Raw genomic sequence first — 22389 nt, forward strand, 5'->3', positions numbered from 1 at the left:
CCAAATCGATCAGTAATAAACAGTTACTAAAAAAAAAAAAGAAAAAGAAAAAACCACCCAACATAAATCTTGTTTCCCAGTTGCATTTTTCCCCCTCCTAGTCCTTTACCTTTGAGTCTCCCTGATGCAGCTTTCCAGTACAGCATCCCATCCAGGAGGAGCCTCCTCTGTCCCATGTCATCCTTCCGGAAAAAAAGCCCATTCTTGCATTTCCCAGATGACTTCACTTCCATTTTGTGCATAATCTCCTTAAGTCGCTGCCCCTTCTCACACTCATTTACCATGGCATCTACGTGAGTGATGGTGTCCTTAATTAAACTAAGGGCCTGGGTCAGCTCTTCATAATCTCTAGTTCCAGCTAAGGGAAAAGAGCAGCAGTCAGCCACATTTCCAATTTTGGAATGCAACATAAGAGCCATCCAAACATTTTTTTAACATGAAGGTTCCATTCTGAACATCTAACCATATTTCCTAAGAGCTTAAGTTTAAGAATAAATTAAAATAAAATAATCTCTAATAAACCAACACGCTAGACTACTATGGCTTTGTGGCTGCAGAGTTTGAATGCTGCCCTTCTCCGATGAGAAGGGGCTGAGAGAATTGGGACTGTTCAGCCTGGAGAAGAAAAGGCTTTGGGGTGACCTAATTGCAGCCTTTGAGCACCCGAAGGGAGCCCACAAGAGAGCTCGAGACTATTTACAAGGGCCTGGAGTGACAGGACAAGGGGGAATGGTCTTATGCTGAAGGAGGGCACAGTTAGATTAGGTATTAGGAAGAAATTCTTCCCTGTGAGGTTGGGGAGGTCCTGGCACAGCTTGCTAAGAGAAGCTGTGACTGCCCCATCCCTGGAAGTGTCCAAGGCCATGTTGGACAGGGCTTGAGCAACCTGGGATAGTGGGAGGTGTCCCTGCCCATGGCAGTGGGTGGAACACGATGATCTTTAAGGTCCCTTCCAACCCAAACCATTCTGGGATTCTATAATTCTCTTGACCCTCTGATGAGGTGAGACTGCTCTGGATCCACATCTAAAACAGCATCTTCAGCCAACAAAGAAGTGAGAAAGCAGTTACCAGCCTGTGCCTGCTTGTGTCAGGAAAGAACATGCAAAACATGGCAGAAAACGTATCAACAGACAACTGTGAGGCTTCTACAAAACACCCCACCTTCTGTGTTCTGAATGATCCGTTCCACCAGCACCGGGTACTTGGTGATGCGCTGGGTCACCAGGAGGATGCACTCCTGGACACCGAGTCTCCTCACGATGGGACAGTTCCCAATTTTCTAGAAAACAAGACAGATCACACCCATTGTACATGTTGCTCTTCTAACTTCCTCTCCATTCACACGTTTTCTGTTTCAAATAATTTCTGTACATTAGGCATAGCACCACAAAATTAGCCGCACTCTTTTACTAAGGCAAAACTCCTGACAACACTGAAAAAATGGCTTTTATTGCTGGAAAATATTTTAGGTATTTTTTTCAACCACTGTTAACTAAATGTGGAGTCAAGCAGGGAAGATTCCAAATCTGAACTGTGTGACTGCCTATTGCTAAGTGATTGTCTCTTTTTAAAGGATCAGTCCGTATATACATAGAATAAGTATTTTTTTAAAACCAGACGCAACCACCTAACAGCCAAATTAGGCCAATAACAAAGAAATTAAGTCTCTATTTTACCACCGTATGTTCCCCAGCAGGTTGACCTAGAGAAACACATTCCTGTTTAGGCAGGGAGGACTGTAAAGCATAAGTTAGTGTGGCTGCAAACACAGCACACACCTGGCAGGAGAACATGGAACCAAGATCTATCTTTAAAAGGACTGAGGTTACATATTTTAAAACTCTGGTCACTTATTTAGTTCACTGAAAGTAAAGAGCTCTCACTTTAAAGACGTCTAGTTAAGACGAGCTATAAGTGTAGAGCTATGCTGGAAAGTTCACACAGTATCACTTACTGGTGACTGGAAAATGAGAATATTTACGCCTCTGCAGAGCCATCTGAGATTCAGGTTACAGCTTCCACTTTGACCATGTCTCTTCAGCCCTTCCTATTACTTGCACATTACAGTGTGCAGCAGATATACAAACAACCCTGGAGCCAATCTTCTGGGTTTATAAGGATGATGTCGTGAGCAAAACCTGACTAAGGGTCCCTGCTTTTTCTATACTAGCTCATCAACAGCATTTCTCATTGATTTAATTTATTATCAAGCCAATTTACCATGATGGCCACGCAGCAGGGCAGCCAGAGACAGTGTCGTGAAAACCATCTAAAAATACAAGAAGCCAACAACCCCTCAGACAATGAGAATATGCCTCCCACCCTGCTCACCCTTCACATTTAAGAGATCTTCAAGTACAAAACAAAGCCTAAAGCAGTGAAGTATATTTTGGATACTCAGAATGGGAAACCTCTGGTTGTTGTTTACCTTTATTAAGTTCTGGAATTTCTTATTGCTTTGGAGCAGGTCTTTATAGTGACTAACAGCTTCATTGTGTCCGCAACAGAACACACCGTATTTTTCTTTCATTCTCTCCCCATTTTCACCTGAAAACTAATTGGAAATATAAAAATCAAAGACATGAGTCATTCAGACTAAACTTTTCTCCACTACAAACTCCAGGTTTGTAGTGCTTTTTTTTTAACATGCTTTTATGGTGACTGATTTCTGAGACATTTCTTCAGTATTTCAATCTCTTCTGTATCAGAAATAAGAGTTAAGCAGTTCGACATGTGAGAGCTTGAAATACCAGAAGGTAACCAAAAATGAAATGATTGTAATTATGAGAATTTTTGAAAGGATATCTGGGCCTCTGCACTTAAGAAGTCTGAGGACTGTAAAAGCTGAAAGGCAAAAAAGTGGTCATGATATAATGATAGAAATTTTTGCATCCACTCCATGTCAGAATGGTGCTAAAGCTCTCATGAGTTCAATGGATCTTGACTGCATTTTCTAAAGGTTAGAACCAAGAAGTTTGGCATTAACTGCAGGAGAGCCATGTTTGGGATGGACACCAGGAATATGTTACTTTCCTTCTGGAACAGATGAAAAAGAGAAACAAACAATCTGCAGTCACATATCCCACAACACGTATAAGCACACACCCAAAGAACATTCAATGAACATTTAATGTTATTTGTGATGATATATTCCCGGGAGTTATGCTCCCACATTGCACTAGGAAGATAATCTTAAACCCAGGATGAAATCAATCTTTACATAACATCACTTTACCCTTACAGTTAGCTTTTTAGAAGTTCCATAGTGTCAACATCACTGGCAGAATTTAATTCACACCTGTTTTACCAAGAGGTCTCCAATGTTCTGGATTATATAATTCCGGTCACTGCCTTCTTCCAAGGATTCCTTCCGTCGCTCCTTTAACTGGAGCAGGAATTGCCCGTGCATCTCCAGCAGCTCATCCACACAGGGGAAGAGCTTGTTGATCACTACATTTGGGAACTGCAGCTCCTCTCTCATGGCTTTGGAGTACACCTTCAGCATGATTTTCAGTGTTCTAACATGGTGCATTTCAGTCTGCATTAGTTCTGGGCAAGGGGAAATACAAAAATAAAATCAAAAAGTCATTTATATGCTGTGCAGTGACTGCTGAGATATAAGAGCAGGCTCTGAAACCCACCATCATCTTCTTCACCACAGTCTTTGCAACACTCATGTGAAGCTCTTAAATTTGCCTTGTTAATGTCCCAACCCAGCAGTGACTGGCCCTGCTTATTTAAGGACACCTCCCAGTGGCTGTTGAGCTGCTCCCTAATTGTACAGCAGGGCTTTGCTGCCTACAGAGGCACACTGAAACCTGTGGGTTGCTTAAAAGCATTCACAGAAGAAATTCTGCACACTAAGACAGGTAACAGACCTGAAAATCTTCATGTGGTTTTAGTTTTCAGGCACAAGTCAAAATTGGAGCCCATAAGAACGATTTCTGCTTTGTTTCAAAACAGGGACACTATGAAATAGAAAAAGTTTTAAGAATAACAAATAACTCTTACCATAAATGACATCTTGCCTTTTTTTAACGTTTTTGTGTCTATTTGCATAAGCTTGTTCCACTGCAACACTCCAAGACTCTGCCTCAAACTCATGAGCATCTGTTTCTATTTCACTCCGGAGGGACACAGAATATGCATCTAGACCAAAAGCACATTTCATTTCAATTATTATTGTTTCTCATCATATCCTTCATTACCATCATTAACAACAACAACAGTAAAAACATCTCAGTGCTGCTTTAGACTGTGTAAGAAGTTGCATAACAATCCTGAAAAGCACAGAAATTCCATACCTTCCAGAAAAATGGAGTCTGTTGTTGAAGGTGCAAGTGAGACAATGTCATCTGAAGTCTGCTTAAATTTTATAAAGCCTGAATCCCCTTCATCCATGTCTCCTGAAATCAGTCTAAATGGCCAAAGAAATTAGACCAAAAGACCAATACAGAACATTTACATTTTTTAAGTTACTTGACACAAAAAACCCCAAAACAAAAATAATCCAACTACTTTAACAAGCATCTTTCCTAAACTATAGTGCAATTATCTTACAGTGAACAAATAAAAGGCATCATTGCACTCTTTAGACAGTTAAATCAATTTAGAAACTCCACCACTGAAATATTACAGTTTAATTAGAGCAGCATCAACAGAGTTTGTAACTTCTGATTCGACAGTTTAAAAGGACATCACCTGGTGACAAGCCACAGTTCAGAGTACAAAGGGCACTATCACTGGGAAAGGAGCATTACTAGGACACAGCAAAAGTAAACAGCTACTTAAAACAGTTGATAGCTTTGAGTTAGTCTACTATTTTCATCAAGGTATTCTGCAGTTTAAAACACTGCTGTCTCCTATACCAGTCACCACCAGAACAACCTAGAATAGCTGAACTCAGAGGAGATTCCTGAATTTCACAACAATTCAAGACAAATACATCCGAGAAATAGATAATTTAGACAGATACTCAAATAGTGCCTTATTTATAGGATATCTTTTGTCACATAGGACAGAGGAACTAAAGACAAGGTGATTTAAACAAAAAAAAAAGCATATTGTTCAGGGAAATAACTTTCAACATTAAAAGCTCAATAAAACCCTTCTGAGCTTGAAAACCGATGTTCTGTAACTGCTTTTCTTTTCACACTGGGGAAGGGGGGGAGCAGCTGAAGCCAAAGAGTTAGAAAAGAAGCAGTTTACTCACCCAAATTTACTAACAGCTCCAGCAGCGTTCAGTGAAGCCTGAGAGTTCCCTCTCTGGGCGATAGTCATGCCGAGGTTCCGGGACAGTGCTGGGGTGCCATCCGCTCCCAGGAGGAGACTTCGGGGCTGCTCTTTCAGGGAAGTGGCTAAAGAGGCAAAAATGGAATTGGTGCTCAGAAAGTGAGGCGGGCACTGCAGCTCGCCTGCCCTCAGCCCTCGCTCCGAGTGCGGCCGCAGCACCGACAGGATCTTGGATGTCAAGAGCTCATTGTCCAAAAAAACATTCTCATTCCATTTTCTTGAAAAGGAACCACAAAAAGACAGTTCGGGATGAGCTGGAATCGCATTGCTCCTGCCGCTGCTTTTTGAATTTGTATTCCCCATGCTCACCACTGGCTGCCCTCAGACTTGGCACAGTAAAGTGGCCCCAGAGATGCTCTGTTTTTATACTACCTGTGATCCTTCTAGAAATGTAAAGCTGCCACTTAACTTACTGTATTGGCTAAATCAGCAGGTCTGAAGTGCAGGAAATTGGTCCCTACTGTGCCCATTTAGTGTGGAAATTGCAAAGTATCTTCTCCTTTAGTAAAACACCAGAACCTACACACAATTATTCACACCCCACCCTATAAGGGCATAGAACATTTCATGGCAAACAAGAAAAATCAGAGATCACAGAAAAACCACAAGTTCTTTGCAATGCTTATTGCTCGCAGCAATTTATATCTGCATGCACACACACTGCACATAATAGATACCAGAGCTAAATTTAATTTTAATAATGCAGCTTTTTAATGCTTTTTAAATCTAGGCAGTCTGTGAACTGGAAAGATATTTGAAACTTTAATCACTATTACACAATACGTGGAAGCCTGTAATAGACTTATAAAAAATGGATACAATTATTTAGTACTAATGTATGTAATGAATGATAAGGACCAGAAGACAAAATACATCCTTTTAAAAAAGGAACTTCAGTGAAGTCAAAGACAAAGACTCAGGCAGATGATCTTTAGAACTGATCCCTGACAAGGTCTGCAGCTGCCCTTTTTTCAAAGTGCTTTTAAGGACATGGGAGTGGGAGAGATCTCTTGGATCCTTGAACCCAGGGCTCTGCCACTGCAGGCACAGACCAAGCTCCTGTCACAGTCCAGTGTCAGGGAGGCGCTCCAGGACCAGGAGGCTGCTGCTGCAGGACTTCAAGGGGGTCTCCAGTTCCCAGACAAGGTTTATGTGTCACCAATTTACATCTTTTCTAGTAAACACTGGTGTCCACCCATCCCTAAAAGTTCCCCCTTCTTAGTCTGCACTCCTCAGTGTACCTCCACTGATAATTATCTCTTCCTCCACATCTGCCTTGCTCAGTGAAGCACAGTTAAACCAAGGTATTTGTGGTTCTTCTCATGAAACAGGTTTTCCCACATTTTTTCATATCCCGTGCTCTACGTCTGCTTGTCTCTCATTTCATCTTCATCGACACACGAATTGTTTTAGGGCTGTAGGGGAGGTTTCATCAATGACATTTAACAGAAATTATATCACCACATCTTTTCCAGCTGGAAATACCCTTCCCAAAAGCTCCTGGCTAAACACACAGCACATTCTCAGTCTACAATAAACCGGGTAAACTGAGTCCTTTCCATCAGCTCCAAGTGATGAGCTCCAAGCCCCAAGAGGAGACTAATTAGATATTAGTATGATTTGTCAGAGCAGATTTCTTAAACGAAGGCTTAATAACCAACACCCTCCCATTTCCATTTGGGGAAGTACTGAAATCATGGCCATCGAGTTCTCTTTCTGTGCTCCACAAGCCAGGAACATCAAGTTTGGTTTCACAATGATAGGCCAAACCTAAAAATCTCCAGAGGCAAAACGTGGGGAGAGGGATAGGAGACACATAGTTTATATCTCTCTTAAAATTAATTTCTCTTTTACATTGATCCAACATCTCTGGGGTTTTTTTGCTGGGCACTGCAGCGTGCAGGGTTATGTTGTGGGTAAGAACATACAATGCCCAGGCTATTAGCTGTTCCTTTAATTTCCAGCCTCTGCTTTTGACTGTGGAAAATGAGCACTGGCTGCCTGGCAGAGTCTGCACCGAGAAAAAGCCATTTTCTGAGTTCAATTAGCACTGTCTGCTCACTGCTGAGAGCCCTCATCGATCGCTGTTACCCTCACACAGACCAGGCTGTGGTACCACAGAGCTGCTCACAACCAGCCCCACAGCCAACTTCTCCCATTTCATTAGTCCTTTTTCCTATTTTAGCCTCTGCGCTTTCTCCTAAATGCACAAACCCATTCTTGGTAATGCAAACAGCCACTTATCTCCTTATAACAATTGTTCCCTGTGTTACTTCTTGGTAAGAATTGTGTCATGAAGAAGCCACCTTCTAACGCAAATGTACCTGAAAAAACCTGAAATACCCAGAGCATTGCCCAGAAATCCATGTCAGCTGTGTTCTGACAGCTGTCAATCAAATAAATCTGCTCTAGTTCCACTCAAACACCTTAGAGGAAAAAAGTCTGTTCTCTTAATGCAGACCTTGTAACATCTACAAATTAAAATGCCATTTAATACACCTGTGACCATGATGGTCTTTTCCAGGAGCAAAAAGATATTTCAGAGCCTATGTTGCAAGAGAGCTGTTCTTTCTTCTTGGGTTTTTTTTTCCTTCCAGATCCTTTTTTCCTACTTTGTTTCAACAAAGACTTATGTTCAGACCATTAGTGCTAGCTTGTCTTAGAGATTTCTAGCAACCACTAGCTGCAGGCAAGTTTTAAATAGACAATTATGAAAATCTGATGTAAAACAAAGTTCACAGTTCTAGTCTTTTCAGAGGCCAGAGAATAGACAATCAATGAAAAACGAGCTTATTGATCCCTTTTCACCATGATATTTTGAGGTTACACAGCAAGAAGGTATAAAGAAAAATAAAAAGATAAAGAGATAAAAACACACAGGAGATTGCCAGGAGCCTCTAAGCCATTCCCAATAGAAAAAAACATGAAGCCATCTTATTAAAAGAGACCTTCTCTATACTTCAATAACACACTGTGTATAGCCTTTAAAACATATTAAAGAAAAAAATACAATCGAACAGATAAGCCTTGAGCACAGAAATCACTCTTTAGTACAAACCTGGGGAAATGCACTGGGGCGAACTTTGTGGAGATCCAAAAGGTCTGTTCTGCAAATCTTTCTGCTATAGGAAAAAAGACAATATTCTTACATATACAGACCAAACTTTCAGTTCAAAATGAATCAGATTTTTCCTATCCTATAGCACTGACTGTAAGTGAAGCTGTACACTGAAAATACAAAAGATTTAACACAGTAACAGCTTTGATTTTTTTCATGTGTCAGAAGAGTGGCATATAGACATTAACACTTTGAGTAAAAATCCCATGAAGAATAAATCAGGCTGAAATACAACTAAAAATGAAGCTACAGCTGAATTAAAGCTATGATAATTAATGTATTAAATGAAAGCAGACCTTTTATGTTGACAGTCTTCATCTACTCTTTGCTGTTGTTTAATTTACAGCAATACTGACTAAACTAACCCAGCCAGCTTCCATAAAAATTTCAAATTGCATCTTTGGTAATTCTTGCAACCTTCTTGCATATTAAAAACCATTGAGATACAATTAAATAAGTAACATAGTCTGTAACAAATGGCTTTTGGAGAGCTCCTCTTTGGGGTTCTCATTTCTGACTTCCTTCCTCACCCCATTTTGTGCCACTCCTCCCTCGCTGCTCTCTTCAGGAGTGGTTTGTCAGGGCTCATTCAGACGTGCAAGTTTGGGTGATGGTGAAGAGTCGAAATGAAACCACCAGAGCAAGTGAATCTTTTGGTTTAAAAGGAAAATGCACAATGCTCTGAGATGTTTAAAATTATATATCAAAAACCCCACAAGAGCATTTCTGCCCCCAAAAGAGTTACATTCTATATCACCAATGGCTGAAAGCACTTCCTCTTACCTCTAATTGCTCAGGTCTGAGCTGCTCTGCTCCCTCTTTTCCCCCTCACAGTACTCCCTAATCTGCTATCAGTCTCTGAAATCATCAACACTTGCAGGTTAAAACAAATTAAAACTCCCCCAAGTATTATTAGTTATAAGGGGAAGGAAATGCTTTTCAAAACCAATACCAGAATAAAAGACCCTGGCAGACAGACGTCTATCTGAAACCAACCTGTGACCTTACATGCAATCACAGGCACCACGGTGACACAGATTAAAAATGAACAGCTTTGCAAGGCAAAATTCATCACAGTTCACAAATGAAATCACTTATTCTGCATTGCCCAGCTTAGAAATAACATGGAACTGTTATGCCCAAACTGCCCTCCACTCCTCAGCTCTGAGATGGCACAACCTATTAAAACACAGTGGCACAAAACTCAAAGGTACCATATAATTTAATTATGTTCCCCAAAAAAGTGATGGCTTTGAGCATTCTTATAAGGGTTAGTCACAGTTCTGAGGCACAAGGTAAGTAATTTTCAGTACAGCAATAAAATGTTTAACTTCTTTTTCCCTACATACATTATCATTAATTACTATAATGACAAATTAATAACTACTCGATGTCTTGAAGATGTAGGGCAAGATTCTGTATTGATGTAAACTAAACCACTCACATAAATTAAACTTACTATGTCAAGCCTTGTCATTATAAAAGAAGAACAAATGTTAAAGCCCACCTTGGGTCTGATGCTGCTGCATTCAGCCAGCAAACTCCTGCAGTTCTTATGGACATTCACTGCACAATCTGAAACACACACACCAAAAAAAAGTCTTAAGTATGCTCGTCATTCCCATTGAGGGAAAGGAAAAGTGACACGTAATGGATCTTAATTTTGAAAGAGATGCAGAGTAAGCTCAGGTGTTTTGGCAAGCATCCTTGTTGTGTTTTTTGTGGTCTTGATTTTACACCAAATACTCGAGTTTTTTCAGTAAGCCTCAGGATCACTGACAGTGCAAGTCGCACATGGAGGCGTATAGAGCCACTCTGGAATGCAGGAGCAGTTTTCTGCTGGACCTGCACTCAGAGCACAGCCTTCCTCATCTTTGCAAAGGCTATTTTCTCCCGTCTCTCCAGTCAAAATCGACACCATTCAAGAGGGCAGCAATTTCTTTGGCTCCATAGGAATAGCTGCCTTTCTGCATGGAGTATTGCTGGGAGCTGAGCTCCAGTAAATTAAAGATCAAAATGCACCCCAGAATCATCAGAGCACTGCCAGCACCACAGCATTACCCCTCTTCCAGCTTCACAAAGGAACCACTCCCAGATTCAGGAACCAAAGCAGCCCTCTCACCCAAAAGCCATAAACCCATTAATAGTACAGTAAAATCCAATCCTTTTTTTTCCTTGTGATAACTACTGCTTGACAAAACAGAATGGCAATTGGTCATGTCAAATATTTTCCACAGTCTTTCAGCCTATCTAATAATCAAGATCCCTCATAAAAAACAAAGCAGGACACAGCAACTCAGTAAAGGACATTAGGATTTGTGTCTTCCCATATATTTCAGGCATGCCTGTTAAAAGAGAAATTGAACAAAACTGGGAAGGTGAACACCATATCTGCCAGAGAAAAGCCTGTTTATGTTTAAAGCACAGAGGAAAAACTATTAAAGGTCTCTTCGGAACCATCCCCCCTGCCTGGCGCCAGGACTGGGGATCTGCTTTAAGGCTTCTGGCTGACCTAGAGAAATGCTCACTTGTGTTTTCCATAATTTCACAAAGAGTCTGAGAACAGGGCCAAAATACGTACATGGAAATAAATTAATAAAGACATAAAAACAGGACTGAGAGAAAGACTGAGTGCACAGACCTGCAAGATGCTTACACATTATGCAACTTCCTCGAGTGTGGGAAAAAAAGTGCACAGTTCTGCTCACCAAAAATTCCACAAAAACAATCACCTCCCACAACTTTTCTCTTATTTGAGATATTCCTACCACTACCACACCCCACACCACAAGCCAAAAGGCACTTAATCTATTTTCAAATATAAGTGCCTCTGCAAATGCATGAGAAAAATTTATCAAAATTATTCACTTGCTAAAACTATGTAGACAATAACAAATATATTCGTTATTTCAGCATAGATAAGGCCTCCCCCTCTCACCAGGAAATGAAGAGCTTGTTAAAAGACATGCCTCAACAACAAACAAGCAGTTAACAATGGAAACCACTTTTCTCCTGAGACAAAGGAACAAACTGGACAACAAAAATCACCACACAAAAGGAAATAGAGAAAATTCTCCATGACATCAGTCCTGCTCACAGACAGGTTCCTTTCAGGGCAGAACATGAGGACTGCTGGAGGCAGTGTTCCTACAGCCACTGCCTTCCCATACAGTCCTGGAATCCACTGCATTTATCTAGAATTCTGTAATATAGTCATCTTTATGCATTTTATCAAACTTCAACTAGACACTCATATTCTCTGACATTTACCTATTTTCAGTGATTACATTCAGTAATTCTTTTCCTATCAAAGATTGGTGGGACCAATTCCAGTTCAAAAGCTTGAGAACCTTGTTAAGGTAACTGTAAAAGGGATCTCACTTAAAAATGGGTTTCAATTTTAAAACCATGCACTAGCTCAGTTAAAGATAACAACTTACAGCCCTCTCAGTAGGTATTTTTCACTTAATCAGCTGACATAACTAATAGTGCTGTGCATGACTTTCCTGTGCTGCAGAAAGATTCTTTACACAACAGGAGAGAACATACTGGAAAACAGGAAAATGCTACAGAAAAGCCCCAGAAAACTGCAGCTGAATCCAAGGGCTTGACTATCCATGAGGTTATTTGAAATGCATTTACACCATGACTTCCAAGGGGCATTATTTTTGCCCACAATTTTGAAACCTGACAGAAGAATCAGACTCTTTCACAAGCACACTTCATTTTATAAGACATGCTCCACCTTCCCTTGTTCAACACACTGTTGCAGTCACTGCTGAAGGAAGGACACCTCGATTCAAGATTAGAACACACTTTTGAATACTAGTGAATGTGGTTTCCTTTTTCTGCATGTAAGATCTCTATATTCTTTATTTCTATTACTCTGCATTCTTATTCAGCCTCTCCTAACAGGGTATCAGAGAACTGCACGGGTCAAGAAACAGTGAAGGGAAGAATGAGGGACAGGGGACAGTGAAGGAGTGACAGGAACCCCCACACATGGAGGCTGATGTTTAAGAATGTGAAGGCTTGTTACAGGTGTTTAGAAATATCAGACCTCTAACAGGTGCATAGAAATAACAAAACTCTACCCTCTCCTGCCATCCAAAAAAAAGCAGCATCAGTAAACACAAAGAAAAATATTTTTGCATGTACCATCAGTAACTGGCAGCATTTGGTCTTATTCAGATTAAGAATTTGGGAAGGTACAAAAATTAAATGGACAGTTCTTTTGGCAAGATCTTCCCAAACTGGAGAGGCACAGAAGGTATTCCTGAGAAAGGCACAGATAAAAACTCAGAGCACTGCAGCCGGGCTCTTCCCTGTCTTCTCCTTCCATTACTCCCTGGAATTGCAGGAAGATTTATTTGGCAATGAAAAGCAGATTCTCTGAAGGATGACAGAAGAGCCACAGCTCTGGCCAGGGCTGAGAACACCAGGTAAAGTGCCAACACACAGAGAGAGGATCCAAGGATTTGGGTCACCTTGACTGGATGGGAACAGCACCACTCCTAGAGCTAAAGGTGTAAGAGCCACCGACACCTCACCGAGGGTGGGAGCCAAGCAAACCCACTGTGGTTATGTCTGGGCTTTAATCAACAGCTTTGGAATTAAGGCTGAGAATTTTGGGAGCATCACATTAGCCCAGATCTGCTTACTGCAGGGATTGTCGCTCCCTCGGAAGCATTTTGCAGGGGCCAGTGCCAGCGATGACCTAACGACAGAGAAACTGAAACAGGGGCCTCAACCAGCAAAGAAATATTTAAGAGTAAAAGGCTCATAAACACCATAAAAGATCCTGTTCACGATTGAGAGTAATGAATTTAATAGCTGGAATAACCAAAAACCTTCCCTTATTAATGAGATGTTTTCCCAAAGGCTCACCAGTAACTAATTTACAGCCTAGGAGTATTTTATTGGACAACACATGATAACACCCAAAAGCATCACCCTGCTCACAGTATGTGAGAGGGCACCAAAACACGGTGGAAAGGAGCAGGCAAATGCATTTTCTTCCCCAGCTGGAATACCTTCCAGGGGATCAGACACTGATAATGTCCTATAAATATCTCCCAGAACTGGATTCCAGGACAAATCTATGACTCACCAGACATTATGAGCACTATGACCCTGACCTTTGGTCTGGAACGGTACTGCCCAATAAAATAACTCTTAAAAGGCCATTTGCAAACAACTAACACACAAAAACACTGTGATTAATCTAAACTTGAACTGCTGATTTTTTTTTTCCTCAAGGAATTTTTTTTGTGTGTTTTGTAAACAACAGATTAAAAAAAACCACTTTAAAGCAGTGTAAGTTCAAGCAGGGACACCTTGTAACATTTCAATGATAAAAGCAGTTCAAGCACTATTTTAATGCTATTCACCACGTATTAAATCCAAGCATCAGAAGAGAGCCAGGGACAAAAGAGCTGCCTTGTGAAATTAATATTTTTCCTGTTTTCAAGTGTCCAATGCTTCAGGGATCAAAGAGAACCTCTTCCCTCTTTCCTCACCCTTACACCACATAAGGAACTCCTCCCTCTTGAACTGACAAAGGAAACAACCTGCACATCAATGATTAATCCAGAATACAAAATCTGACTTTATACCCAGAGATACACAAGACAGCAGCTGAGAAACATTTTGAACCCCTACTGCATTCCAGAAGAAGCAGAGGTACTTTGTGATAGATCTCCTCAGGAAAGAGGAGGAGTCTCAGTGGACCATAAGGAAGTTTCTGTGCTGGGTAAATCCAGGTCAGGTATCTTTAGGAACTCGGAGCAGATTTAACTTTGTCCTAGTGGCTCTGGTGGACAGTGTTTACTTGTCTTCTCATCTGCTTAATTACGCAGAGGCAGAAACCAAAAACTGGAAGGGTGCAGGGAGATGAGATACTTCACATTCTGAAATAGAGACACTCCACGCCAGAGAGCAAATTATCAAGTTTCAGCCTCCCTCTTAGAGCATTCCTCTTTGTCTCCAAAACAACCTATAATTACTTTCTCACTGTATCTGGTTTTATTGTCAAAATATCAGCAAAACAAATTGGGGAGAGGGGTTGTGTTATTCCTAACACTGCAAGTTCTGGTGGCCAAGGGGTTTTCTTTACAAAAACACATAAACAACTGATATTTCTGTTTTTCAAACAACACCAAGTAAAATTTCCATATTATCCTAAAGAAAGACAAGTCCCAATTCGATTCTCTCATGCTGAACCCTTCCCCCATTGTACAGGAACGCTACAGAACTGAAGCGGCAACTATGACAATCATAAAAGGTATTTAAAATATTTCATAGGTAAACAGGAGGTGGAACTACAACACACAATGTCTGATGGCTCCTGTTTGAGAACCATGTTTCTTTTTTTTTTTTTACCATGTCAAAGAGAAACTACCACTTGTAATTTCATAAATTCAAACAAAAAGTGCCAATTAAAAAGGCACCTACAGAACTCTCTAAAGAGGGGAGTGAGAAGGAACTGAAAAGCAGCCATTTCTCCTCTTGGTTTTACATAGATGACACACAAAATCGTCAAACAATATTCAGAAATTATGCTAATTTATTAGAACAGCAACACCAGATATAGCCCAAGAAACAGTCAGAAAGTTATTTGTTCAAATCACTCCCTATTTCCCACCACCTCCTCCAAAACCCCTCACCGCCCTGACCTCCTGCCGGGGGTTCCTTTCCAGCACACCCGAGCTAAGCTGATACCATCTCCCGCTCCTCTCCCTAAGGTGCCAGGGCTGGGGAATATTTAAAATGGGTCAGTCATCGCAACTCTGGATAAAGAGAAGATTTCACTGTTTTTTTCCGGACACATTTAAGGTCTTTTCATGTACATCCCGGACTTCTGAAGGTACACCAGTACCTGCAATGTTTGTAAGCACCCAGAGGACGAGGTGCAGGATTTAATGATCACAAGGATGCTCAGACTAAAACTGTGGCAGAAAGGGACACAACTTCACACCAGGCTACAGCCAGTCGCCTCCCTAACAACACGCAGCAACATTTCACTCCTTCTCTAGCCCCTAAAAGAGCTTTCTAATGTAAACACTGGATCTTCCAAGCTGTGTCCCGCCCCGCAGCTGAAGCCATGAGCTGCAAAGGTCGGGACGGCTGTAAAACCTAAGGGATTGTCACAAAGGGACGACCAACCCGCCGCCGCGGCCAAACTCCGGATCCCCCCCGCGCCGCCCCCCCCCCAGCCCCCGGGGGGCCGCGCTGCCTGCACAGCGACCGGGGGCGGGCGGTTCCTGCGGCCCCGGGGAGGGGTCCCGGTGGCCGGGGACTTGCTGAGGCCGGAGGGCCGTGGGGCCGCGGGGAGACGGGGGCTGGGGCCGGCGGGCGCACTGACACAGCCCGGTCTCTTACCGGACTCCCCGGGGAGCCGCCGGTTCCCTCTCGGTCCCAGGAGCCGCCGCCACAGCAACAGGAAACGCCCCCGTGTCCCGGAAGGAAAAGCGGGATGTGAGGGTGCGCCTGCGCGGGCGGCACGGCCGGGGAGGGTCTCGGCCCCTCGGGGAGGGCGGGCGGTCAGTCAGTCACAGCTCGTGTCCTGCCCTGGAGGAGAGCACAGGGCACTCACAGCCCGCGTTCTCCCCTCAGGGAGAGCACACGGGCCCTTTCCAGACCGTGTTTTCCCTCAGGGAGGGCACATGGCCACCGCCGACCAGTGCCTGTCCCTCAAGGAGGACACAGCCACCACAGCCCGCGCCTGCCCCCCAGGGTGGGCAGAGCAACCCATAGCTCTCGCTTTCTTTCAGGGAGGGCACGCAGTCCTCTTAGCCCATGCTTTCCTTCACGGAGGGCACATGGCTACTGCCGACCAGCAGGGAGTGCACGGCCACACATACCCTGCATGTTCCCCTAGGGAAGGGCACGACCACTCACAGCCCGTGTTTTCTCCTCGTGGAGGGCTCACAGCCACCCTTAGCCCACGCCTTCCCTGAGGGAGGGCACACGGTCCCCCCTGACCCACGCTTTCTCCTCAAGGAAAGCACAAGCACCCCAATCCCACATCTTTTCGTCAGGGAGGGCTTATAGCCCCCTTAGCCTGTGGCTTCCCTCATGGAGGGCAGACGACAACCCTGAGCCCACGCTTTGTCCTCTGAGAGGGCTCACGGCCACCCATAACCTGCTCCTTCCCCTCAGGGAGGGTATGACCAGCCCATGCTTTTCCCTCAGGGAAGGCACACGACCACCCATACCCTGCGCTTTCCTTCAGAGAGGGCACGCAGTGTGTGCTCCTCAGCCTGCATCTGCCCCTCAGGGAGGGCGCAACCACCCTTAGCCCACGCTTTCCCTCAGGGAGGGCACAGTCACCCATAGCCTGTGCCTACGCAGCCCCCCCCGGCCACACGTCCCCCTCAGCAAGGTCACAAGCATCCTTAGCCCACATGTTCCTCTCTGGGACAGCACATGGCCACCCTTAGCCCATGCTTTCCCCTCAGGGAGGGCAAACAGCTCCTCTTGGCCCATGCGTTCCCCTCAGGGAGGGCATGACCACCCCCAGCCCACGCTTTTTCCTCAGGGAGGGCACACGGGTCCCCCCAACATCCATAAAAACTAAGGAGGCCCATAACAGCTGGGATGTGGCATCCCCAGTGACAGCTTTAACATGGTACTTCATGTGTACACAGCCTGGCACTTGAAATATATAATTCGATATTAAAAGCCTGGTGAGATTTGCCATCCCAATGTACTGAAGTGTTTATGGACACCCTTACCAAGGCAAGGCTAGGGTGCCCAGTGGGTTGGCAGATGCTGGCTTCCCTATCTGCCCTCAAGAGCAAGTGCCTGCCCAGGCCTTTGCCAATGATCCTTGCACAGACAAACGGCGAGAGCAAAGGGGAATTATCTTCACTACCAGCAGATCCATGCACTGACTTGTAGAACCAAACTGCTTGCTGGAAAAACCACCTTTTCCCTGACACCAGTGTGGTTTGATGTATTAGCACCAGGCTCCTGGAGTACTCAGTGCAGGGAAAAAAACTGGGAAGAGCCCACTATCCAACCTCACCTCCCGATTTCACTCTAAGGATTTACAGTACTGATCAAAAGTTTGTCGTATTTTAAATCACACATATCCAAGTTGCCTGCTGAGCTTGAAAACACAGCATACACGATTGCAAAACAAACTTCCCTCTCAAAATCCACCCTGCAGCTTTCCCATGCTGCTCTGAAAGAACCTGCCACAGCTTGGGCTTGAAATGTGCTGAAATCCTGCCATGGGACCAATACGGTCTCTGGTTTCCACACTGCCACCTGTTTAATTGATTTTATTTTTCTCTTCATCTCATAGTTGCAAGCTTTTCCAAAATGTTCCCTTTTGTGCTGCTTCCCCACAGGACTGAGTACAATGAGGTCCCAGTTGTTTATTGGGGCCTGTCAGCACTATAGGGACATAATCATTAAATAAAGCAGTTTGGGGGTAAACTGCTGGCTGTCACTTGGTGACTGATTCATCCTTAGGCGCTTCAAACTTTGTTCTTCACTGTAATGTAAAAGTAAAGAATTGCAGATTGCCCAACTGCAGCTGTCACAGAGAGGACGTGCTGTGCTTGTGCAGCTGCCTCAGGGCATCGCTACAAAATCAGTGCAAAATCTGGCACAGCAGCCAGCTCTAAACTCCATAGCTTCGAGCTAAGGTTTGGATTGCAAAGAGAAGAGCACCAACTCTCTAATCCTGTGTAATTCTGTAATAACAAAAGGTTTCTTGCTGAATGTGTTAGAGGTAGATTACTGTCCTGCAGCCTTATGTATTTGTCAGCCCGAGTGGACAAGATCCTGAGGTTTTATTAGGGAATGGAATGGGCAGCACTTGGAGATGCTCCAAACGAAGGCAGTACTGCCCAGATACAAGAAGAAAGTGAAAAGTAGAAAAGGAGAAGCACTGAGAGTAGGATGTACTTTGGTTTCCTTTTCTAAAACCTCTTGAGTGGGGTGAACCAGCTCTGTGTCAGCACAGTCATAGCTCAGTCAGTGTTTCCTCTGCAACCAGCACTGCAGCTGCTTTCGCATTTGCTTCAGATCCTTCTCCATTGGCTCATAACCACCTTAACCCACAGCTTGATGCAGCCACTCTGGTTTAGCCTCTGTTTGTTTGGAATTCTGTTAGTAATCATTTATTCCAAGTAGGACTTCCAGTCCATTTATCACTGTCATCATGTTACAGCAGCCAAACCTCCTTTTTTCTACCCAAATAGAAAGGTTTTGGTGCCTGTGTCTCTCTCCAGAAACACAAAGTTCCAGGTTGTCTGCTGCTTTTCAGATATCTCAGGACTCTGTGTGGACTATGAGCAGAAATTTCAGGACAGAAAAATCAAGTAATTCCAGTTTATTATAAGCCAAAACTATCTTCTCATATTAGTTTATTGGTGCTGCACTGAGAATCCAGAAAACAAAACTGTGCAAGCACAAGTGCCAAGTGAGAGGTGAATTTCACACCAAATTTCAAGTCCAAACCAAAAGCTATTCTGGCCTCTCCTTGGCCATGGATGGAGGATGTTTGCCTGTCAAACTTCACAGACCCTTGTCCTCTCACCCATTGTGAGAAAGGAAATGGGTCTCCAAACCTCTTTCACAACACGCCTTTAGTCCTAGTGGCCAGTTGTTACTGCAATCTGTTAGAGATCAGCCAGTGCACTGAAGCAGCCAGCAAGGGTCAGCCTAGGACAGTCCAGCATAGCCTGTATGGTTCAGGAAGATTCATTACATCTAGCACCTTCTCTTAAAGAAGAGGAGTTTGTCTGAAGCCCGACAAACTTTGGTTGCAGCTACAGGTTTCCTTTTGAGGAGGATATTTGATCTGACCCTGCTATGGGGCCCAGGCTCTGTCTTTCCTATAATGTAATAGAGATGTGACTGTCCACTAAAGAGGATGTGGAAGACCCACCTCTACCCCAATGCTCAAGTCACTAGGAGAGAAGCAATCCTTCTCTTCATCTGTATTCCACAGCATATCCCTGGCTTGCCTCCATGGCACAGCCTGCTTGGAGAGCTCTCCTCCTGTCAGGGCTTTCCTGGGACTCATCTAACTCTTGTTGCATAAACTCTGGAAGCATGTTTATAAGAGAGGATTAATTTAGGCACAGAACCTTCTCCACCCTTGACAGCAGAGGCTCAAAAGGAGCTTTCTCATTTCTAGGTGAACAATAAACTCAGAGGCTCTCAGCTCATAGCTTATGTCATGGCAGAGTTTGGGTGGCCACTGTTGTCGAGATCACAGTGACTGCAACCATTCCTCTTTGTTTTTCATCCCTGCCAAGCTCCTCATAGCACATCTGTGAGCTGCAGAGACTCTCCTGTGTCCATACTCTAGACACACAGCACAACCTCCTTCCCTCCATCCCTGGGATACTCTGTATCATGTGATGTAAGGATAGATGGAAGGAATCAGATGAGACAGGGAAACAAGATACCACGTACCAGGCTACCTGGGCTGCCTACCTTCTTCACATCTCATGTGCATGTTTCTAGCAGAGCATTAAAAGCCAAATTCCTCGTGCTATTACTGTCTCTAATAAAAAGTGCTCTCACTTCTCTAATTCTTCACAGCCATGGAAGCCACCAGACTTTTTGTGTCTATGAGACAGTGGAACATCTCAGGCTTCCTAATCATTCCCCCATCCTTCCTCTCCCTGGCTTCATCTCATCCTTTTCTTTAACCACCATCTTTTCTTGTATTTTCCATGAGCCCGTTTTGCCTCGTACCACATGTTGGTGCTGCAGTTAAGAATACCACAGAGACAACATCAACGGCAGCACCTGACCAGCGATGGACCAAGGGCTGGCCGGGGGCCAAGGCGTAGAGATGGTGAAATGTGAGTTCATGACAAGAAAACAAGAGCAGCAGCCAAATTTCCTCAGATCCTGGCAGCAACTACAGCTCAGACCGAGCCCTGACAGAGCATTTCACACTTCTGAAAAGTAGGCCTGCTGCTCCAGCTTCCTGGTGGCCCCGGAGCTCTATCAGGGACTACTCAGGAGACCACACACTGCTCTGAGTTGCAATAATGGGAGCTGGTGATAGCAGCTACCAGCTCAGAGGCAGCTCACAAAGATCCAGCCCAGCATCATCCAAATATAAGCACTGTCAGTCCAACAGATGTCACACAACAAGCCCTAGTCCACATCTCACCGCAGACAGGCCATTAATTTAATGAACATCTCCAAACCCTGCCCAATTCAGCCTCAGTTCAAGGAAAGGGAACACAATAAAACAAGCTATGCTGCCCTCCTGCCCATGTTATCCTGGGCAGCACATCCCTGAGCAGCTGAGAGCCAAAGGAGATGCCACGGAGTCCCAAACACAAACCGGTGCGTCAGCCACCTTGGAGTTTTTCTTCTGAATGTTAGCAAGACAGAACACAGGTTCCTCATGGAAGGGCTGAGAAACAAGGTAAAAGTTACTATAACTCATGTCCAATCCCCGCACATTTATGATGGATAAAAATATGCTGAGCCACACTCCTATTTTGACAACTACCTCCAACTCCAGACCACAGATCTCCATAGCAGTTGTCCAGAGGAGAATCACTCACACTAACAACAACCTCAGCATTCCCAAGGCCATGCTTGGAGCATGGCTCCAAGCTCTTGGTGCACTGGGACTGTCTGTATCCTCTCAGGTTAAGGTATTTTTGCAGGACTGCAAACAGAGGAGGTTCCTCAGACAGGAATGACAAGGCATAACTCTGCCTCCTCTCATAATATTTAGGTTCTCTCTAAATATTCCACAAAGCTTGCTACTTTTTGCTGTGTCACCTGAAAACCATTCACTAATAGCCAGGTCTGTACCCCTTTTCAATTTCCCTCCAGCTGCCCTGAAGGGAAAACACACTTCTCACTACACATGTCTGAGGTCAGCCAGTCCTCTTATGCCCCAGGAAGGTTTTACTGACCTTAAGAGCCTCTGAGAGACCCTCACTAGAGAGTGAGCATTGCCAGAGGGTACAGGGTGGAGAAAGAGAGCAATTCTTTCAATTCCAGAAAATTTTCTCTGCCCACAGACAATCCCTTTTAAAGTGTTCTTCAGTGCCCTGGGTACCTGCCCCAAAGAGGAGGGACAGGGTTTGTCAGCAAAGGCATGTCACAGTGGATGCAGTGGGAGCACAGAGGCCCGTGCAGATGGGCACTATTCAGTGGTAAAAAGCAACAGTCTCACCCATGCAGGTCCTGGGAGGCACAGAACCTGTGCCTGTGTTTGTTAATAAAGTTTTGTGTTTGTTAATAAAGTTTTGGATGCTCTAGAAATCCCTGTGCCCATGCATAGGGCAGATGCTGAGCTGAAACATCACTGCAGCTGTGACAAACAGCCTAAAAGATCCAGCTACACTCAGGCAGTTGGGATATTTGTTCAGGCAAAGCAGAACTTCATGGAAAAAGAAAGTTATTGAAGGGGAAGTTGACCTAGAACCCTCCTTGGGGGAAAGGGGCAGGAAATGGTCAAATGATCAAAGAAAATGAGGGTAAATCCAGGCAGGATTCAGAGATCATTTAGACTCTTTGGAGAAACAACCAAGCCAGGCCAAGCAGGGTGGTGGGGTAGAGCCAAGCCAGGTAGAGAAGTGAAGCAATCCAGGAGGCTGGTTTAGGCAATCCAGGAGGCTGGTTTAGGCAATCCAGGAGGCTGGTTTAGGCGGATGAGGGGCTGGGCTGGGCCGGAGGGGAGGTGGGAGCGGAGGCTGGGTCAGAGCCAGGCAGTGACAGCCATACTCACTCAGACACTGCAGACCACTTTTATTCACAAGAGGTTTGGCACACAGTGAGCAGCTGGTGCAGCTGGAGAAAACCCCTGGCACAAGCTGGTGCCCACTGATCTCTTTCCACCTCTCTTTTGGCTCCTTTGTGTCTTTCTCCTTCTCTCTCTCCTTTGGCTGCTCTTTGTTCTTACCCTGGAAGGAGAGAAGAACACAGCTCGTCACTGGCCTTGCACTGCCCACATGTTCCTTTCCCCACTGCTACAAA

The 22389-nt window shown here is 44.2% G+C and overlaps 1 protein-coding gene across 4 annotated transcripts in view; it reads right to left on the reverse strand.

Annotated features, from left to right (window-relative positions):
• ARHGEF18 (Rho/Rac guanine nucleotide exchange factor 18) overlaps positions 1–22389 on the reverse strand; it is a 49347-nt gene that overhangs the window by 15715 nt on the left and 11243 nt on the right. The window contains exons 10-19 of one of the 4 annotated variants that reach the window (XM_027701654.1): positions 22142–22316; positions 9920–9987; positions 8353–8416; positions 5215–5359; positions 4307–4419; positions 4014–4151; positions 3301–3551; positions 2431–2556; positions 1164–1281; positions 110–358 (exon numbers count right to left, since the gene is read on the reverse strand). In XM_027701654.1, the coding sequence (XP_027557455.1) occupies positions 110–358; positions 1164–1281; positions 2431–2556; positions 3301–3551; positions 4014–4151; positions 4307–4419; positions 5215–5359; positions 8353–8416; positions 9920–9987; positions 22142–22316 (1447 nt within the window). Of the gene's footprint in view, positions 1–109; positions 359–1163; positions 1282–2430; positions 2557–3300; positions 3552–4013; positions 4152–4306; positions 4420–5214; positions 5360–8352; positions 8417–9919; positions 9988–15792; positions 15866–22141; positions 22317–22389 lie in introns of those variants that run through there. The other 3 variants (XM_027701653.1, XM_027701652.1, XM_027701651.1) reach the window with 3 other exon arrangements.

Source organism: Neopelma chrysocephalum, unplaced genomic scaffold, assembly GCF_003984885.1.
Source record: "Neopelma chrysocephalum unplaced genomic scaffold, ASM398488v2 Primary Assembly neopelma1_164, whole genome shotgun sequence".
NCBI classification, from domain to species: Eukaryota; Metazoa; Chordata; class Aves; order Passeriformes; family Pipridae; genus Neopelma; species Neopelma chrysocephalum.